The sequence below is a fragment of the Saccostrea cucullata genome, unplaced genomic scaffold, assembly GCF_032062105.1.
Source record: "Saccostrea cucullata isolate Sc308-1 unplaced genomic scaffold, CSIRO_AGI_Scuc_v1 ctg171, whole genome shotgun sequence".
NCBI classification, from domain to species: domain Eukaryota; kingdom Metazoa; phylum Mollusca; class Bivalvia; order Ostreida; family Ostreidae; genus Saccostrea; species Saccostrea cuccullata.
Window position 1 is genome coordinate 759,177 of NW_026926065.1, and position 22,250 is coordinate 781,426.

Sequence of the window (22,250 nt, forward strand, 5' to 3'; positions counted from 1 at the left end):
GGTTATCATTCAAAGAGTCAAATTTCTGAAAATAAAACTAACATTTTTGGAAAGAAATTCTTTGGTCCTAGAGTGTTTCCCCAAACCAAAATATCTGCTATAATTGTGTTTTGCCAAAAAATTTATAACATAACAGTTTTATAGATAAGGAGCTTTGCAAAATAAAATGCATATTAGTATTTGGCTCTGACTTATTTTCCATCCCTCAACCCCCCCCCCCCCCTTTTTTTCCAAACATACATAGGAACCAAAATGACAACTTGCATTTTTACAAACTAAGACATTGTAATCATGGTAATATATTTAAAATAGAGAACATATATGTATTGAGATATGGAGGACATTACAGGAGTATAAATGTAAAATCACATCTAGCCTCTTTTATGACTATAATTGTGAAATTTAAATAAAACAATTTTTCTTATTTTTTTACAGACTTAGCGTGAAGCCAATAACAAACGAGAATGTGTATGTGTTTAATGTTCATGCCTCTGTGTGTCTGAATGGAGGAGAGTGTTCAATTGACATCCCAATATTAAGAAACACCAAGTTACCAACAATCAGAGCCATCATCTCTGAAGAGAGTAAAAGTATAAGCACACTTGATTAAAAGAAATCATAAAATTATATATAATTTATTCTTTTTAAATACCTTCAATTTAAAGAGAAACTCCAATTTCTTAATGTTATATATTTGCTTATCAATCTTCCTCTAGATTTCTCGCTTGCTGAGTGGTTACAGCAGATGGAAATCCCATCAATCAATGACATGAAAGACAATACTAAGGCTCTGCTTCTTCACCAGCTTGGTATTGACCAATACCTGCTGGACACACCCTGTGATGCTACGGGAGATTTTTATTTGCCTAGTGTCGCTGGGTGGAAAAATGGTAACTATATTTTGCAGATTAAAAATCCTCTGGATACCATGCCAAAAATAACAATATTATGTTTCTAATCTGTCTCTACTACTAAGTTATGGCCTGGCCATATTCAATTTGCACATTGAGATGGATAAACAGCTTGACTTTTCTAACTTTGACTACAATAATTCTTGAAAAGAATTTTGACATGTACTTCTTAGGGTCATTATCTCGTTTACTGTTTCTAGTATGTATCAATTGTTTTCATTATTGACAATTGTGATGCATTACAGTTTCAGACTGATTATTTTGTGTAAGATCTAATCTCTGACATCAAAACTTAACTTAAAATTATTTATATACGAGGGTCATTCAAAAAGTTCGTAGACTTTTGTCCTAACTTTTTTATCTAACGTCATATCATATCCAAATTTGGTACAAATGTTTTAACAACAGATTTATATAATTTGAGAAAAAAAATTGGAATGTATTTTCTTATTTATTAAAATTACCAAGGATTTAGAACAGCAAAAATGGGGTCACGGAGCACCGTCAAAATTGAGTTACATTGTATTTACGAATTTTCACTTTATAGTATTTACAGCCATATCTCTAATAAATAGAGCTAAAACGAAATCAGATTTACATGTTTGAATAAAGTATTGCTGTATTTATTAAAATGAAATCAGGTTATGTAAAATGTTGTTCCATTTAAAAGATACATGTTTCTAAATACATATGGACTTGATTAAAAAGGGCAAAAAACCATGACGTTGTAGGACGTCACGGAGCAGCAAGTAGCAATAAAATTGTACTTAACATTCGGGAAACTTCTTCCACAAGCTTAAAAAATCTGTATAAAACAGGATCTGTAGGAAAAATAATCTGTGTATTTGTATTGAATGGAAAATACAATTTTTGAGTGGTAGCGAGTTTGAATCAGACGATGGATTGTCTGCAAAGAAACACGTTAAAGTTAAAAATATTGTCAAAAGAGTTAGGAACGTCATTGAACGTGCTGTGTGCTTCACTATTGCAGAATTAATAGAGTTACATGGTAAATTAAAGAATTTGAAAACAATGACATTCGAATTCACGCTATATTTGTACAATTCTTAGCAAACTAAGTGTTAAGTGTTATGGATATGTTTTTTGAGTAGAGAAGATGCAACAAAACGTGTTTGAAACAAAAAAAAGGGAGTATTATTTTGAAAAACTTTCTCAACGTTGTTTTTGACGTTACAATGTTGGTTAACCGTGCTCCGTGGTAACAAAACATGTTGCTTTAAATTTTGGCTAACATGAGTTCTATTTAATCAAATGGAATGAAACTTCACACTTCGACAAAATAAATGTTTATGTTTACGAAAATGTGTTGATCTATAATCTTGTGATAATCACATGACGATGAAAAGCATTGTCTACGTATTTTTTGAATGACCCTCGTACATGTAAAATTACTCAAGTGCGTATCACTCAATTTTACTGTATTTTTCATACAATCACACAATGGCATAATCTGATGAAGTTCCTTGACAAAAATGCTTTGATTAGTTGACAAATGTTACATAATAGATTTCAAAAACTCTATAACATTACTATATTTTGCTAGTTGTAAGGAGGATGTATAATAAATTTATCCTATAACAGTAACTTGATATGAAGAGCTGTATCATGTCTCATTGCCAGACACAGATCATCAGAACAAACAACGCTTTGCGCCTCATTTGATCTGATGATGCACACCCGTCATCTGGATGTGATATGACTCTTCAGACCAAGTAACTGTTATAAAAATATATGTGTATCATTAATAGAAAGAATTCACCTGGTTCATTTCTATTTTACAGAGTGTCCATTGGACTGGGTGGTTTTACCCCAGATTACCTCAGACAAAGTAAGATGCAGCCTTTCCTCTAACTGTACAAGGATAGACTGCTGTGTGGACTTCAGTCTGCTGAACCTCAAACTTCACTTCTTTCTACACTTTGATAGGTGTAACTATGTCATCTCTGGAGGAATTGAAAAGAAAACATTTAATTATGGACTCCTGGATTTCAACAGATTCTGGGGTATCAATTCATATATTTTTTTTTATTTAAACATTTAAGAACATTGTAGTTATAAAAAGGGTGTTTATACCTTATTAAATACAAATTCTCAATTGCTATTTCCCTGGTATTTCAGGCCTCTCAATTTTGTTTTTCTATAATTGGGACCATCGAAAAGCTCAGTTTTCAAATACACTGTAGGTACTTTTTTCCTCAACTGAATGTATTAATTTTCCAAGTGGTCATCCCTCCTTCCCCCTAAACCTGACAAGTACATGTACATAAGAATAACCAAAGTTGCCAAAAGTACTATCAGTTCAATGTCCATTATCGAAGTTGCACTTTGAGATTGAGTGAATACATAATAAATCTTACCCCAATTATTTGTGCATTATGTTCAATATACCATAAATTAAATAATATATTATAGGTTACTTTTAATCAATTAAAAATTATTTGAAAAATCTTTCTTGTATTTTAGGAAAAGAGATGTCCATTGCTATTGCCAATATAATATTCATAAGGTAAGTTAGTATGTAATTTCGGAATCCTAGGCTATTTTCAAGATTTTCATATTTTACTTGCCAATTAAGAAAAAGCCAGAACCATGAGCACCATTACAAAAACTAAATTTCACCGTCTCTAATCAGAGTTTATTTTTGATACTTCTGAACTGAATTAAATGCCAAACTAGGAATATATTAATTGCACAATGCTTCTAGTACTTACCAAAATTGATGAAAAGAAACCGCCCCACATTTTGATACAGGACTAGCAAGATTTTATAATGCATGAAATGAAAACAAATCTCAACTATCTAGGTGATTAAATGTTTTTATCGAAAGGTATGAACAAACCATGAAAACAAGTTGGTGAAATTAAAAGTATTACACTATTGATGAGTGGTGACTTTGACATTTGGTTTATTTTGCATGTATCGAAAATCAGGCCCACAATGCTGCCTCTGGCTGGAGGCAGTGAATTTCCAGATTTTTTACTGGCATGGGTTCTGACGTTTTTATTGGTGCATAAAATATTAAAATCTTAAAATAGCAAGGAAAACGACATAAGATTGTCAAAAACATGGCAAAGTATGGCAAATGTTGGGAGAAAATATGTGCGGGTAAAAAATGATATTGCGTCAAACAAAGAAGTTGCTCAAAGCAACAAAGCTCGCCTGAATTGCTTTTTGAGAAAAATGGAATTAAAACCCTTTTAGGTTATTGTTTAATGAAGACGCTCAATATTCATATGATTATCTAATTTATTTTACATCCAAATACAGAATTTGGGGAGGGGTATATAGAAATCACCCTGTCCATCCATCTGTCCATGCAACCTTGTGTGGACTGTAGCATTGAAAGCTCATACTTGGTAGAAAATTTCATAAACTAATGCAAGATGCACTATTATAAATTATCTAAACAACTTCAACAAATGAATAAATTTACCCCTTCATGATCACTTTAAAATTATTGAAGCCATGTTATGAACTTGTTTTAGGTTTAAGGCAAGCCAGTTAGAAGTTTCAAAGAAGTATGTTTTGGACATGAATGTTGCAGTATGTCTTGAACCAAACGATTGTAACCTTGATGTGCCCATCTTGAATCAAGTTCTAATTCCTATTCGCAATTGTGATCTCAAAATGGACTTCAGTGTGAAAGGATTTTCTCTTGTCAAGTGGATGAATGACCAAGGTCTGTCATTTGATGGAAGTTTGTCCACAGCTCTGGCTGCTGCTTTGTTTAAGAAGCTGGGAATTGATTCTTTCCTGAAGAATCCAGCATGTGAAAGGACCGAAGCACCTTACAGTTTCAACAAACTGTACAATAGTGGATGGTCCTCAAGTAAGTGTATCGGAAATGTATACATAGAGTATAACTGTAATTTCTGATTATTAGAAGTGACATCGCATCCTACATGTAAATAATAATCAAATGACTTTAAATGTATGCTATTGGCACTTATTTACAATGTAATAAATGTAAATTGTTTTGAAAACATTTATTTGTACTAAATAGATTGTCCAGTGACCTTGCCACTTCCCAAAATAAGTGGAACAACTGCATGCCACCTTACTAAGACTTGTACAGCAATCAGATGCTGTGTAGAGGTTGGAAAAGTCAGCAGGGCATTTGAGTTTGAACTGGATATTGACTTCTGTAACCAGAAAATGACTTTTGGAATAGAGAAATTAACAGAAACTGTATCTCTTCAGGGATTTGAATATGGTGAGTTTAATTTTGGCAGGACTCTCTTTCTTCCTATTTTGTCTGATCATGACACATTTACTAAAACTATATGTGCATAATTATATGGAAAATTATGCAGGGTTGTGGTGATATTATAAAAATAACTCACAAATGCTTAGTCATGTTAACTTTTTTCTTTCAGGTAAAAGAAAAGAAATTGTTATAATGGGAGTGATAAAATTAAGGTATTATTATTTAGACTTCAAATTCCCCATTAAATTTTTGTGCCCTATTGTGCCCATGTGGTAATATTAAAGATGAAACTTAAATTGCCTTCTTTAAATAATTAGATTCTCTTATCTGTTATTTTTCTGGCAGCTAATTTATAGTGTACATGGATTAATTTTTTGTTAGAATTGATTGTCCACTAGTTAGAAGTGATAATTTACCAGGGGTTCTTCAAAATTTTATTATTGTATTTTAAAGGAAATACTGGTACACACATACAAATAAATACTCGATCAATATTTGTCAATTAATGCAAACAGTAAAGGTACTTTGTTTATAATTTTTTATCAGAAAACTCCACGTGTACATACAGTGTTACCTTTATCATGATATAGCAGCAATAATATAATTTTTATAGTGATTGAGTAGCCTAGCTGTTTTTAACTTACAAAAAATACATGTATACATGTATATACGTACTTGTGTACAACAATTAAGATTCTTGCATTCATTTTGGTTGAACATAAAAGACATGGCAATGGCTTGTAGGTACACCATTTGGGATAATGTTGGTGAAGGAATTTATGTGGTCACAGTAGATTTGGCAGTCTGTTTTGAAGATGGTGGTAACTGTTTGGTCAGTATTAATATACTGGACCAAACCAAGCTGCCTAAGCAACCTTGTGTGTGGGGAACATCTTTCCTTAATCCAGGTTCATTATATTTTATTCATATACAAGTGCATTGAAAGATCTTTTAAATAAAGGATATAAAACTACAAAAGTATTTGATAAATAAAAATGTATGTTTGCAGCCAAGAAAAGATTTTGGGTATTAAGTAAATTTAAATGTTGCTTGCTTAAGTCAAATCTTTAAAAAATGCCTAGTATGCATAAACAGGTTGCTTAATTTGTAATGGCTAGTACACATATAACCATATTCTATTAAATTGTTGCATTTAACCTTACTGCAATTTTTTTTTCTACAATTTGTTTCTTTTAAAAAAGAGATTGATTTGCATTTCATTATTTCTTTTCAGACTTTTCCCTGAACCAGTTTATGTTGGATAATGCACTAAAAACTTACAACCAGATTAAAGGTTTGGCACTTGATAAAATAAAAGAGGCTCTTGGTCTTCCAACATTTCTGAATGCCCCTCCATGCTCTTCAACAGATCCAATGTATGTCCCCAATACAAATGGAATAAAAAAGGGTTGGTATAGATTTTTTGTCTAAATGTAGAAACTGCAGTGTTGTATATGCCTTGTACATATATACCGGTATATAATTCTTGTTCTGTTATATTGAAACCTTACCTTAAAACTAGGATTACAAAGCTGAAAATTCAATTACAGGTATTTATTTTAATTAGTAAATTTTTGTACAAATTGCATATACATGTAAGGCATGGCAACTTCTGTAACTGTCACTATTTTATTTTCCAGTCAAAATTATCAAAATGCAAAAATTGGACTGAAGAATGATGGGTAAAATATGATATTGGTACCGGTGAAAGTTATATGTAGTTCTTTGTTCCAGTGTGTTCCAAGGATCTTTCTCAGTCTGGTTTTACTCTTCCAACACTTCCGAGCAACATGGTTTGTCAGATCACAGAGTCCTGTACAGGAGTTGACTGTTGTATTAGAGCAGAACCAATCCACCACAGCTTCCATGCCTACCTTGACATAGATCCATGTAACTTCACCATTAGATTTGGTATTGACAAATTCCAGTTTCAGATCTACATGCAGGACTACAGTTTTGGAGTGGAAAAAGATGTCAGATTGGTCAATGTTTTTCGCATCAAGTAAGACAAGAAGGAATAAAAACAATGTAGGCTGAATATGCTTTAATGCTTTTATTGATTGGTGTAATTCACTTCATATTCTAACAGGTTGATATTGTTTTTAAAATTGACTCTAAACTTTGATTATTGAAAACTATGCACGTCACAAAAGTTGGCCAATGGCATTAACTTCATACTTGTAGCACAAACATTACTGCACTTTTGACATAACTATTTTGGAAAATCCAAGAAAAGTACAGAATAAAGAAATAGACAATTGAATCTATTTAATAACACCTGTGAAATTTGATTTGGGCTCCAGGATGGTTTAGATTTGTATTGAATGTCTTATTACATACATGTACAGAATTCAATATCCTTGCTCAGAGCTTGGACCCTAGGCTGGGTCTAAGTTAAAAATACATTGCACCTTTCAAACTTTTATATGGATACATGTATACATGTATGATGAGTAGTAAGACCTTTACCAGATGTGTGATGGTTACAGAATTGAGACCAAGACTGGGACTCTATTGGAAATATCCTAAAATTTATTTATTTTGCAGTGTATCTTTGAATTTTTTTTAATTTATGGACTTTTGGTAAGAAGAATTATTTGAATGTATTTTTACTGTTTATTTCAAGATTCCAGATTTGGGATTTATCAGCTGAGGACCAGTATCTTGTCAACCTTCGATTCAGCATTTGCTTTGATTCCAAGTCTTCATGTTTATTGGATAAAGTCGTCTTCCAAGAGAAGCGTCTGCCCAAAAATTTGTGCAACTTTGCTGCATCAGCACATATACCTGGTAAAATATTATATTAATATAGAGATAAAAACTATTTGACTTTAGTGAAGAACATTGTAAGCCTGAAATACATCATAAAATTAACAATAAATTACTTATGTGTTAAGTCTGAATCTGAAGTAATTATTTCAAGGATTTTTTATCACACATTCATTTGATTGTAATATTTGTATTAAAGACTTTTCTCTGGAGGAGTGGAAGAAATCAATGGGAATTTCCTCTATGGGGTTGACACCTTCTGCTACTGATCTGCTTATGGAGCATCTGGGCATAGCGGGCTATTTAAAGAAACAACAGTGTAATGCAACTGAAGGCAATGGCAATGGATGGAAGAATGGTAAAAACTTTATTTTTACAAGGGTCCTGCATCAATGGTCCATTGGTTTAAGTGACTCGTCAAAGTGTACATTTTACTACACAGACTTCAAATTTTACTACCACTTAGTTTTTAGATCACCTTAGCTGAAAACTCAAGTGAGCTTTCCTGATCACATATTATTTGGCGTCAGTCTGTCCGTCTGTAAACTTTTCATGTCTTCAACTTCTTCTCAAGAACCATGGGGTCAGTTTTAACCAAAGCTTGTATTAAGCATTCCTAGGTTAAGGGAATTTTAAATATTTCACATGAAGGACAAAGCCCCTTTCCAGTGGGAGACAAACAAGAAATTAATAGAGTGGAGCCTCATTTATCCGGACGCTTTGGTTCCCAGTCAATTTGTCCGGATATGTGAAGCATCCGGATATCTGAATCACCAGTGAAACAAGACAGAATAACATTTAAATATTTCGTTCCAATGAAAAATCGTCCGGATACTGAAGCACCCGGATATCTGGCGTCTGGATATCTGAAGGTCCACTGTATTGGGCAATTGAAAAACCATTTCAATAGCCACAGGGCAGGAAAAGCTAAAACTTATATAAAAGAGTGAGGAAATGAGGATTTTAATTTGTTCAAATCATGGCTTTTGGAGGAAGAAAAATCAAAGTTTTACACTAAAATAGACAGGAAAAAAAATCTGATGAAGAACAGCTGAAACTTATTTTAAAGCTTCCTTGGGAAGTGTAGATTCTGAATTGTACTACCTTGGGGTAGGATGAAGGCACAATGGAAAATTGAAGTTTTACATTGAAATATATTATAAATTCTCATCAAGAAACACTGGACTAGAAAATATGAAATTTAGGCAATGGCTTCTTAAGATAGTGTAGATTGTAAATTGTTCAGAACCTGACCTCAGGATGTAGGAGGGGGCCGTGTAGGTAAATCAAATTTTTATCTTTGAACCCAAGAGCTGCTGGACAAGAAAAGATGAAAATTGAATGAAAGCTTCCTGAGATAGTGGTCTGTGAAGCATGTAAATTTGTTCAGATTTGTAACCTTTAAGACATTATATATAATTTATAGAATGATCTAGGATAACATGTGCTACAGAAAAATTGTTTTAAGGTGCAGACTTTTTATTTACAACAAAATTAAAAGAGACATACCCCTTTAAATTCTATAAAAGTTACTTGGTCAATCATCAAGGTCAAAAGGAAGTATACTGTGGGGCTGTAAAATTATATGCCAGTCTCAAGTAAATATATTTTAATGAGTGAAATTATTTAATAGTTTCCTGACTTCTGAAATTTGCTTTTTATACCCCCCACAAACGAAGTTTGGGGGGGTATATAGGAACACAGGAGTCTGAAGTTTTAATTGTCAAAAAAAAAAAAAAAAAAAAATCCGGAAAAAATTTTTCCTACCCTTAACTAAAAAAACCCCAGGATGGCAACGTGTTTTGGGGGTACCCACCTAAACAAATAGATCTGGGCTTGGTCGGAAAAATCTCGCAACTAATTCAGTATTCGGAGTGTTTGTGCTATTTATTCAAGTTAAGAAATCAAATCTGCTTGACGACTACGGGCTGTTCATGGCCTTTTTTCCAGTTTGACAGCTCATCCTGGACTCCATGCCACTAAACCGGAAGTGAACTCCGAGGTGAATATATGACGTAATTGAAGAAAAGAACCAAAAAAAAATGCATGTAAAACTTCATGAACAATTTAATGTTACCATACGTGATCAATAAAAAGATATATTTTTCAAACAAAATAATGCTTTATAATGGCGCTTCAGTCTAACTGTTTGGCTCTTTGTCGACATGGCTTTTCAGTGATTCAAATTTGGCGCTTGTAAAAACTGAATTATCTGTCCCTGGTACACATCGTCGTACAAGTAAGAAAAAGAATAAATAACTTTTTTAAGTTCTGTTAAATATATTTAAAATAACTGAATAAAATTACGTTAAACAATTATTTATTTTATTTCATTTGAACAAGTTTTTAAAAACGTCAAATATACACTGCGAGATTCTCTTCCGGTTTGGTGGCATGGAGTCCAGGATGAGCTGTCAAAGTGGAAAAAGGGCTAGGAACGGCCCGTAGTCGTCAAGCAGATTGAATTTTTCACATTAAATAAATAACAAAAACGCTCCGGAAACTGAATTAGTCGCGAGATTTTTCTGGCCAAGCCCAGATCTATTTGTTTAGGTGGGTCCCCTCAAAACACGTTGCCATCCTGGGGTTTTTTTAGTTAAGGGTAGGAAAATTTTTTTCCGGATTTTTTTTTTTTTTGACGATAAAAACTTCAGACTCCTGTGATAGGAATCACCCTGTCCGTCTGTCTGTATGTCCGTCTGTCTAGCTGTCTAGCTGTCCGTCCGTCTGTCCGTCTGTCTGTGCAATCGTGTCCAGTCCATATCTTTCTTACCGAGGGACATAAGAATCTACTACTCCACACAAAGATTGCCCATGACCTAAAGGTGTGTCATGATCTTGACCCAAGGTCATATGGGGATTGTGTCCGGTCAATATCTTTCTTATGGATAAACTTGGTAGGTTCTCATTTCACACAAAGATTGCCCATGACCCAAGGGTGTGTCATGACCTTGACCCAAGGTCATTTGGGGAAGTTCAAGGTCACTGGAAAAAAAAATTTCATAATTCATGTCTGGTCCATATCTTTCTTATGGATAAACTTGGTAGGATCTCATTTCACACAAAGATTGCCCATGACCCAAGGGTGTGTCATGACCCCTACCCAAGGTCATTTGGGGAAATTCAAGGTCACTGGAAGAAAATTTTCATAATTTGTGTCTGGTCTATATCTTTCTTATGGATAAACTTGGTAGGTTCTGATTTCACACAAAGATTGCCCATGACCCAAGGGTGTGTCATGACCTTGACCCAAGGTCATTTGGGGAACTCCAAGGTCACTGGAAGAAAAATTTCATAATTCATGTTTGATACATATCTTTCTTATGGAAAAACTTACTTCTGAAAAACCCAGCGGGAGGTATTTTGTCCCGTTTGGACAGTTCTAGTTATATTCATTATTATTATTTTTTTGTTGTTGTATATTTGAATAAAGATAACGTAGATTTAATTTCATTTTGTAGATTGTCCCAAACACTCTTTATCCAGAAACCTAGAGTTTGCAGGGCTTCCAGTTTTCTGTTCTATTTCTAAGAAATGCACTGAAATACACTGCTGTTTGGAAGTAACTGCAGTAGGGAGAAACTTTGAAGCATATATTGATATTGACCCATGCCAGAAAACCATGGTCATAGGCATTGAAGAATATAGAACCAAAATCAATTTGCTTACCTACAAATATGGTAAATATTATTTATTAAGATGTTCTGTAGTTGTTAGGTAACAAATATTTGTATAACCAAATTTTTCTATGAAATAAGAAAGGTTTGTGGCAATATAAGTAATGTATATGTCAATAAAGATACTACTACTATGTTCTATAGAGATATAATGTTATGGTTTGCAGTTTATTTTATAGATAGAAAAGGTGATGCTAACTAAATGTGTAAAATTCAACGATGTACCTCAAACTGTTTTAATGCTAGCGCAAGGCCTCAAACTTTTGGATAATCTGTTGTAGATAAAAGTGACAAATTGTCGTTGACCTGTATGTAATTAAGGTTTACAGAAAAAAGAAATTTCTATAAATTATTTCAAAATTAACTCTTTAGTCTTGTCCAATTTCAATAAATTTTGGTATGAAAGTAGACTGTAATGAGGTACATTATTTGTAAATTAGGGGGTTTATTGTTATAAATAAAGGAGCTATGGTTATTGGACTTCAATATTTTGGAAAAACTTTTCAAAACTAATACTGTAATCAGTAACTGCATGACTGTATAATTTTTGTTCATCACTCAAGCCAATTAGCTCAAATTGGTATTGAATACTCTGAGATTTTAACTGAAAAGCATGAACATAAAATTTTAAGGTATTAATCATTAATGTAAATATGATATAAATAAATGTGGAACTTCAAAATGATAATAAGAATGACCCTGTTGGTTTTTTAGGGACAAAAAGCAAGTTTTGGTTGCAAGACCTTATCAAATTAGAGTAAGTATAGCAGAGTTAGTGTCCGTGTGATATGCATTGGGCTTTAAAATGTAACTGAAAGAAATAGGTACAATTATTGTTTACAAAAAATTCTTTAAAATTATCTTTAAAGGTACAGTGTAGAGGACCTTGTTGAAGATGCTAAATATGTGGTTAACATGAAGTTGGAGGTGTGTTTAGAGAAAAACAAATCCTGTGTGTTTTCACAGGATATAGCTAAGGATCTACACCTACCAAAAATTGGATGTGACTGGTCAATGAATTTATCAAGTAAGTTTATTGCTATACAATGAATGTGACTTGATGATTTCTCATAAAGTATTCTCTCAGAAATATGTTATCTTATTTTCAGAATTTGTTCAATTCTTTGCAAATTCTGTAAACCAACTATTATTCACATCATCTTTTATTTGCAACTTGTCAATTTGAAATCATTTTGCGATGACCCCCCATTAATTTTCGCAACTGAGGAAGCATTCTCTACCCAGGCGCAGCAAAATAAATGGTTCACGGCTAGAAATATTTGAAAATTTATGTAGGTTGCAAAACTCGTGAATATTTCTCGCACGCGAATAAAAGTTGGTTTGCAGTAGGCTGAAATGGTACCATGTACGGCAATGGTCTAAATTTTACATTTTTGTTAACATGTACATGGGGCACTGAGGGAGATGCAGGTGCATCCTCAGATTTTTTTCTAAATAAAACTGGTCTAGTGCAGTCTACAATGTTCTTGAAGCAATCGAGCAGTTTTGCCTGCAAGGCTCAGTCTTGCCTTTTATAGTTATGTGATTGTCTTCAGATTTTAAAAACATTGAATATTATATGATGTTGATGTTATTTTCAGATTTTTCCCTTGAGAAGTGGTACAGGAACATGTCTCTTTCTCCTGGTTCATCACTCTCAGCTACTCAACTTTCCATCTTAAAGGAAGCACTAGGAATCACAAACTTTCTCCTGCCAAAAGATAAACAATGCAATAGAATGTCATCTGTATACAAACCAGAATCTCTCAATAATCAGGGCTGGAAAATAGGTTTGTAATATAATAGTTTGTCAAAGCCCAGATTTGAACTTAAGCTTAGAACATCACATTGTATATATAATAATAACAAATTTCATTTTATTTTATAAATGACAGATTGTCCATCAGCTTTAGGGTTTGTTCAAGGAATTGTTAATGCTGCACCCCTGAGCTGCCACATAAAGAGTCAGTGTACAGCTATAGAATGCTGTCTAGATCTACAGGACCCTCTACAACAAACCATTCACTTCTTCCTTGACCTTGACCTTTGTCTACAGACACTAAAAGTGGGAATAGAAAACTATGTCTATGAGAGGACACTCTTCTCTTATTCATATGGTAATTGATATTTGTAAAAATAGGTGCTTACTTAGTGTAGAATCACATTTAATGTGTCTCTACAGGATATATCAGTATGATACTATGTAGCAAGTTTTCAGGTCACCTAAGTTGATCTCTATAGTTGCAAACCACCGCCAAAATATCCCATCCTTTTCAATCTTTTCTGGCTCATTAAAACATTGACCAATGCCAGTGATGTATAAGTATCAGTCACATTATCCAAGCGATGGGGTATACAGTGAGAAACCAATGCATTTTTTGATAAAAATGACACAGTTGCCGGATGGACACCTAATCGGACGGTGACTGAGGCCATTTGGCGAATATGTGGGGGTCATCGGTAGAAAAGAAGTTGTAGTTAAAAATCAGTGATGTCTCAACCGATGTCCCACATCGCTCCTCATTGGCAACCCATCATTAACACATCTTTCAAGGATTGGCCGATGTTTGGCTGAGCATCGTCAAGTGTACCTTGAATCTGAGGTCATCGGGGGTTGAGTGATGGGCAACAGACATGGGGCGATCATTGGTTGATGTTCGACCAAACATTGACCCATAGTCAAACGACTTACCAACGATGTTGACCTATGTATGAGCAGTGTAATATACATTGGCTGATTACACTTGAACATTGTTTTATGATTAGCAATACGTCACTGGGCCTTTGTAAGTCCAGCCAGCGACCACGCCATTTTTATCAAAAATGCATTGATTGCCCATCAGCTGATCATCGGTTGATTTTCAAACATTGGCCCATAGTCGACCGTAGTACGAATGATGTTCACCAATGTATGAGCGATATATTATACATCGGCCAATTACCCTAAAACATCTTTTTATGATCAGCAAGGCAAAGCTGGGTCTTTGTAATGCCTTAGTCACATTTCCCAGCCGGTGGCCGTAGACCGGTGGTAATCAGTCGAAATCCATGGTGTGAGTGATGCCCCAACATCAGTCCACATCGACCTAGTAGTCCTCAAAGTATCAGTCACATTATTCTGTGATGGGGTATATGATGGGAAACTAAAAAATTTTTGATAAAACGAGTGGTCCAGACTTGCAAAAGATCAGCGATGTATTTCTAATCATAAAATGATGTTTCAGCGCAATCGGCTAATGTATATTACATCGCTTATACATTGATGAACATTGTTCCTACATCGTTGACTATGGGCCAATGTTTGGTCGTTCATCGACCGATGATCGGTCACTGTCTGTTGCCCACCACTCAACCCCCGATGACCTCAGATGAGGCATCGGTGAGACATTGCTGATTTTTAACTACAACTTATTTTCTACAGATGACCCCCACCTATTCGCCAAATGGCCTCAATCATCGTCCGATTACTATAGATGTCTGGCCGGCAACCACGCCATTTTTATCAAAAAACGCATCAGTTTCTTATCATATACCCATCCCTGGATAATGTGACTGATACTTAAATCCGGTAAGCAACCATGCCATTTTTATCAAAAATGCATTGGATGACAATCGTTTACCCCATCGCTGGATAATGTGACTGATACTTTAAGGACTACTAGGTTGATAGGGACTGATGTTGGGGCATCGCCTACAACATGGATTACCAACGGTCTTCAGCCACCAGCCGGGAAATTTGACTAAGGCATTAGTTAGAAAATAAACTTTGATGCAACCTTTCAATTGCCAATCCCAGTTTACAAAATATTTATATGCCCCCCTATTAAGAAGGGAGGGCATATTGCATTGCTGCTGTCAGTCTGTATGTCAGTCCTTCATGAGTTTCCGTTCATTTTCTTTGCAGAGGTTGCACATATTGAATTGAAATTTTGTAATATACAGATTAACCTTAAAAATTTCTAGGTCAAGTTTTGTTTTGGGTATGATTGAGCCATTTTGGACAGATTTATGTCCCTTCAATTTTGAAAAATTCTAATAATTTGCAGTTTCCGTTCATTTTCTTCGCAGAGGTTACACATAGTGAAATGAAATTTGGTATACAGATTTATCATTAAAATATCTAGGTCAGGTTTTATCTTGGTTAAGATCGAGCCATTTTTGGACAGCATTATGTCCCTTTGATTTAGAAAAACGCAATAATTTGCAGTTTCCGTTCAGTTTCTTGGCAAAGGTTACACATATCAAAATGATATTTGCTATACAGATTTATCATAAGAATACCTAGGTCAGGTTTTTTTTGGGATACGATTAAGTCATTTTGGACAGAGTTATGTCCCTTGGACTTAGAAAAAATTCCAATTATTTCGGAGAAGAGGGCAAACATTTCTTGTACATTTTTTCTCTTGTAGGTGTGCTGGACCATTTTCGACTGACTGATGTAGTCCAGATAGAGTAAGAACATTTTTAGCTCACCTTAGCTAAAGGCTCCAGTTAGCTTTTCTGATCAAAATTTATCTGTTGTTGTTGTTGTTGTCATAAACTTTTCAGATTTTCATTTTTTTTAAAAAACCACTGAGCCAATTTTAGCCAAACAGTATCCTTTGGTAAAGAGGATTAAAGTTTGTTCAAATAAAGGGCCACACCCTCTTACAAGGGGGAGATAATTATGAATTAGTGAACAAATAATGGCATCTTTTAAAAAAAATCTCAAGAATCACTGGGCCAGGAAAGATGAAACTCATATGGAATCATCCTTATGTAGTGTAGATTCAAGTTAGTTCAAATCATGACCCCTGGGAGTAGGATTGGGCTACAGTGGGGGGATCAAATTTTGACAGAAATACAAAGGAAAATTCTTTTTAAAAAAAATTCTCATGAACAAATGGGCCAGGAAAGATGAAACTCTGGTAGTGATGATTCAAGTTTGTTCAAATCATGACCCCTAGTGGTAGGGTGGGGGCACAGTGAAAGATCAAAGTATAACTTAGGAAAACCTAGGAAAAATCTTTAAAAGTCTCCTTCTCAAGAACAGCAACGTCATGATTGGTATAGTTATATGGAAGCATATCCTCTAGTAGTGTAGATACAAGTTTGTTCAAATCATGACCCCTGGAGCAAGGTTGGGGCCGTGTGTAATAGGTGATCAAAGATTTCAGTAGGATTACAATTAAATTTAAAATAAAAATTATGACCAACCAGGAGAACAGATGAGCAATTAAATTGGCTGGGTTATAATATACCAAGAAATATAAGGATATATATCAATAAAAATATGTGTCATATTAATTTAAAACCAACTCAGGAAGTATAGATCTAAGTTTGTTCAAATCCCCTACCCCCTCCTTGACTTATATTTAATCTTTTCATTCTGAACTGATTTTTGCTATTCCCTCGCTTCTTGTTCTGCTGAGCAATTTGGCCCCTAGGCCTTTTGTTATATTTCCTGTAAAATTGAATAGGTGCAGATTTAGAACTTATTATATAAAACATTACTTTAGTGTGCATCATTCAAACTAATAAAAGAATTCTCATTCACCTTTTCCATTTTGAATGCCCTAGATGCTCATGTCTTACAGATTTTTAGTAACTATATAGAATACAAACATGATAAAAATGTTTCTTATTTTATGTTTAATAGATTTCAGATTGATAAAGTGAACAAGACATTGTTGGAAATGTCTTTGCAACTTAAGATCTGCTTTGAAAGAAACACATGTTTATATGATGTAAAACTACTGGATAGACTGATTATTCGTAAACCTGGATGTAACTGGGATCTTCCTTACACAATTCCAGGTTGGTTTTTAAGATCTCATTTCCCTTTATTCATTATAAATTTTATAATTTTAAAACGGATTGCTTTCAATAGTAAATACTAAAAGGTCTCATTCAAACTTTATGGTTTCTATATCATTACTTTAACAATTTTTTTTGAAGTACATGAATGTACTATGTCAACAATTTTTATCTGTAAAGTCTTGTTTTATTTTCAAAACAGATTTTTCATTGAGGAAGTGGTATAGTAACAATGGGGTAAGCATTGGTTCACAATTGTCAGAACTTGCTGCTAGTAAGCTGCTGGAGGAACTAGGCATTGCTCAGTACATACAAAAAGTATCATGTCAGAGAGCAGGTCCAGTATATAGCCCACATGTTAATGGATGGAAATCAGGTACCTAGTGTAAACTTCTATTTTTAAACAAACAGTAAATTTCTTCATTTAGATAAGCTTTCTTTCACATTACTTTTTATTAGTAAATTCTGACATGAAAAAGAAGACCTATAGAGATATTATGAAGTTCATGTAAGATATTTTTTATTTAAAGAATGTCAGATGGAGGTGTTGACCAACCCAATCACAGCCCCAGTTTCTTGTCTAATTAAGGACAGTTGCACTGCTGTCAGTTGTTGTATGGACATTGACTTTCTACAGAGGTCTTTTGAAACCTCTGTCATACTGGATGCTTGTAATCACTGGATATCGGTCAGCATTGAAATGTTGTCCTTTAACATAAGCATGGATGACTTTTCATTTGGTTTGTATGATTCTCATAGTATTCTTTGTGAACTCTCTATAACACTGCATTTTCCTTTCATTTACGCATTGCCATGTATTTTTTCAGGGATTGAGAAGAATTTTTATTTGAACAGTGTAGTACGGATAGAGTAAGTTAAATTTTTTTTTTGCACTTTAAAATTATCAAACACCTGGAAATATTTCATGTTTAACTTTCAATTCAAAAAAAAGGAAATGTAGAGTGCTGTTCATTTACAAGGCACCTAGAATTTATTCACATATCTAAGATCAATTTTGAGTTTATTATTCTTATATCTTAAATTAATTTGATTTAGTTACAAGATAGAAGATATGAAAACAGAAAGACAATTCAAAGTGTCCGTGGCCTTGAAAGCTTGTTTTGAGGCTTCAGATGACAAAGAATGTACCATTAGTATTGATATCTTCAAAGATACACTTCTACCCAAGGGAATATGTAACTGGACTGAGAAATTCTCAACTCCAAGTGAGTGCTAAGCATTATTAAGCAATGAATAATCAATTTGAAATCTAATTATCTCAAATTTGATGGGACCAAGAAAAAAAACTTCAAGATATCCATGGATTCCAAATATAGAGTGTAAAATATGAAAAGAATAAGTGGTTGACAGTTAAATTGACACTTTCAAATTAATTAACATTATTCCGTATATCAATGTTGGAGATATCAAAGTTCAACTGATTATTATATGTGTTAAATGAGATTTTGAGCTAAATGATACCCTTTTATTTTTCAGATTTTAATCTGACAAAGTGGTACCAAGATGTTTCACTTCCTCATGGTTCTGTTCTCTCACAGTTAAACAGGGATGCTCTCTTGGATAAGCTGGGTGTAAGGTCATACCTTAACAAAGATTCATGTTCCTTCACATCCACAACATACCATCCAGCTAACAACAAACAATGGAAAAATGGTTAGTTTAAATGATTACACTTTTTGAGAGGTTTCAGACTTAACTGATATTAATTATACAGGACGTTTAAAAATATTAAAGATGAGCAATATGTATAGTGCCATTACTATCAAAAAATTATTGAAGATAGCACCACTACAGAAGCCCATTTAGGACATATCAAAAAAATATGTTTGCATTTAATATATAACAAATTTTAGAATTTGTTATAACCAAATTGAATATAGCTCATTATAATAATTTCTTTGAATTCATAAAGACAAATTTAATATGTTATTATTTAATTTATTATAACAAATTAATTCATTTTAATGAAGTTTTATTCATTATAACAAATTTTAGAATTGGTTTTGCAATGGTTCCTAAAGTTTTGTATAAATTTAAAAAAAAAAAAAAAAGAGAGAAATTCTTTCACAATCTAGGCTACTTTTCTTACAGTTTTAGTCAAACTGCTAGGAAACTTTCCTCATAAAAATACTGAAATTAGGATTACTATCTTATTTATTCCTATTATAATAGTTTCTCAAGTCCATGTAATTGCTTAGTTATTGTTACAAACCAGTAGATGTACAATGTCATTAAAGACTTCTGGATGTTGTAACTCTTGATAAGGATTGATTAAGTTGCCAATATCCCAATGGTATGTTCTGATTAAAGATTTGAAAGTAAAAAGATGATTTTTAAAAATAGAAGGACTTTGCTTTAAAACAAAGCATACAATTTTTTTTTACCAGATTGCAAGGTAGACCTGAATGCCTCTCTTCCAACTCTTCCATCTTCAACAAGATGTAACATCCCTGACTACTGTACAGGAGTGACATGCTGTGTGGCAGAAGATTCTGTACTGAGGCACCATTTTACTGTGGGAGTCAAACTTGATGACTGCCACCATATTTTGAAATTTCAAATAGAAAGACTGAGTATTGACATTAATTTAAATGGATATGCCTTTGGTAAGTGCTTCAGTGTTTTAACTTGATAAACAGTATCACCATTATCATACAAAATATTATTAACACTATTAATTATTTTAAAGTATTCAAAACAAATATGCACAAAATGTTAATTTCAGTCATTGACTAGTTGAATAATTTGGCTCTAGAAAAGTGATAGACATTAAATCAAGAACATAAATGAATTTTTCTGTCAGTTTAAATGTCCTTTTCAGACTGCTTTTCTGACTCATTTTGGAATGATTAATATTTTCTATGATTACTTTTAGGTATTACAGAAAAAAGATACCTGATGAGTGTAGTTCAGTTCGAGTAAGTTTTGAAGTGAAAATTTTAAACTGTTGCACTTTTTGTTTGCAGTTGTAAACATATTTTTTCTTAGGGTTTTACTTTTTTAAATAGATTTAAGGTGGATGATGTTCCTGTTGAGAAGAGTTACAGAATTACAGCCAGTATCAGAATTTGCTATGGAGTTGGACCATGTGATTTAGATACCATAAACCTTCTTCAAAATATCAGACTGCCTAAAACTCTGTGTGAATGGGGCACTGGGTTTATATCAGGTGATTCTTCATGGTAAAAGTGACAAATTTGATTATAAATTATTGAATGGGTGAATTATAGACTCCTTTTGTACTTTCAGATTTCTCTTTGAACACCTGGTTAACTGAAAGTGGTTTTGACCCAGACTCATTTCTTCCTGACACTGCTGTCAACTCATTGTTATCAAAACTAGAAATGTTGGAATTCTTGAAGAGCTCAGATAAATGCAATAATTCAGCTGTAACATATAATCCAAATCTTCAGGGATGGAGAAATGGTAGGATGTTCTAGGATAACGGAAAATTGATTAGGCCAAACTTTACTGAACCTTGCTTATATGGGTAGTACATAGCAATACTATGAAATGGGTGGATATCTTTCAAACTTCAGTGGAGTAAAACACCACTTTAGTTTATTTTTTATGCAAGAATAAATTCTATTACATCCAGATAATCCAATTTCATTTAAAGCTGTGATATTACAGACATACCATCTAGATTTCATTTGGAACTTCCTTTCATCTGCAATATGTATTTGTGCATTATGGTCTTTAATATTTTTAGATTGTCCCAGTATCCCAGTGCTTCTTGCTTTACCCAGTTCAGTGTCCTGCCACATCCCCAACACCTGTACCAGTATAGACTGCTGTGCTGAGGTAGCCTACCTTAGTGGTCATTCCATCAATGTACAAGTCCTCATGGATCCCTGTGAATCCATCATGAGTCTAAACATTGAGAAAATGCAGTATAACATTACTCTGTTTGATTATGATTTTGGAAAAACTGATCATTTCACATTGCAAGGAGCCATCAGATTAGAGTGAGTAAAGAATTAGAGAAATCTTTTCAAGGTCAATTTAAGGCACTTGTATGGCCAATTGGTTTCTTTTTTTATCTTCCATTATATGTTTTTCAGTCTATGTATTCTATTTTTTAAACTTTTGAACATTTTTAAAGTTCTCTTGAACAAATACAAGTCAAATTCCACCAAACTTAACGCAAGGCATTCTAAAGAAATACCTCAACTTTTTCTAAAGAAGGCCGAAGCAGACAAAGAATTCCAAAAATATATTTAAATGTTGTTTTTTAGCTCACCTGTGAGCTTTTCTGATCACATTTTGTCCGTTTTCCGTCCGTCTGTCTGTCCGTCCTCCTGTCCGTCTGTAAACTTCACATTTTCGACTTCTTCTCAAGAACCACTGGGCCAATTTTGACCAAACTTGGTACAAAGCATCCTTGGGTAAAGGGAAATTTAAATTGTTAAAATGAAGGGACATATCCCCTCGCAAGGGGAGATAATCAAGAAAAGACAAAAATAGGGTGGGGTCATTAAAAAATCTTCTTCTCAAGAACCACTGGGCCAGAAAAGCTGAAACTTATGTGGAGGCATCCTGGTATAATGTAGATTCTAAATTGTTCAAATTATGACCCCTGGGAGTAGGACGGGCCCACAATGGGGAATCAAAGATTTTATGGGAAAAATCTTTGAAAATCTTCTCAAGAACCACTGGGCCAGAAAAGCTGAAACTTATGTGGAAGCATCCTGGTATAATGTAGATTCTAAATTATTCAAATCATGACCCCCGGGGGAAGGGCGGGGCCACAATGGGGAATCAAAGTTTTATATAGAAATATATAGGAAAAATCTTAGAAAATCTTCTTCTCAAGAACCACTGGGCCAGAAAAGCTGAAACTTATGT

At 33.7% G+C, this 22,250-nt stretch overlaps 1 protein-coding gene across 1 annotated transcript in view; it reads left to right on the plus strand.

Annotated features, from left to right (window-relative positions):
- Positions 1-22,250, plus strand: part of LOC134270608 (uncharacterized) — a 226,690-nt gene that overhangs the window by 66,033 nt on the left and 138,407 nt on the right. The window contains 29 exon segments of the mRNA XM_062752837.1: positions 436-590; positions 717-890; positions 2,714-2,935; positions 3,396-3,438; positions 4,418-4,761; positions 4,936-5,145; positions 5,309-5,351; positions 5,884-6,047; positions 6,374-6,547; positions 6,874-7,141; positions 7,766-7,929; positions 8,108-8,266; positions 11,370-11,588; positions 12,300-12,342; positions 12,455-12,612; positions 13,187-13,375; positions 13,481-13,702; positions 15,995-16,037; positions 17,224-17,381; positions 17,584-17,757; positions 17,912-18,121; positions 18,209-18,251; positions 18,438-18,607; positions 18,879-19,055; positions 19,790-20,008; positions 20,278-20,320; positions 20,411-20,571; positions 20,652-20,828; positions 21,115-21,370. Coding sequence (XP_062608821.1) covers positions 436-590; positions 717-890; positions 2,714-2,935; positions 3,396-3,438; positions 4,418-4,761; positions 4,936-5,145; positions 5,309-5,351; positions 5,884-6,047; positions 6,374-6,547; positions 6,874-7,141; positions 7,766-7,929; positions 8,108-8,266; positions 11,370-11,588; positions 12,300-12,342; positions 12,455-12,612; positions 13,187-13,375; positions 13,481-13,702; positions 15,995-16,037; positions 17,224-17,381; positions 17,584-17,757; positions 17,912-18,121; positions 18,209-18,251; positions 18,438-18,607; positions 18,879-19,055; positions 19,790-20,008; positions 20,278-20,320; positions 20,411-20,571; positions 20,652-20,828; positions 21,115-21,370 — 4,782 coding nt within the window.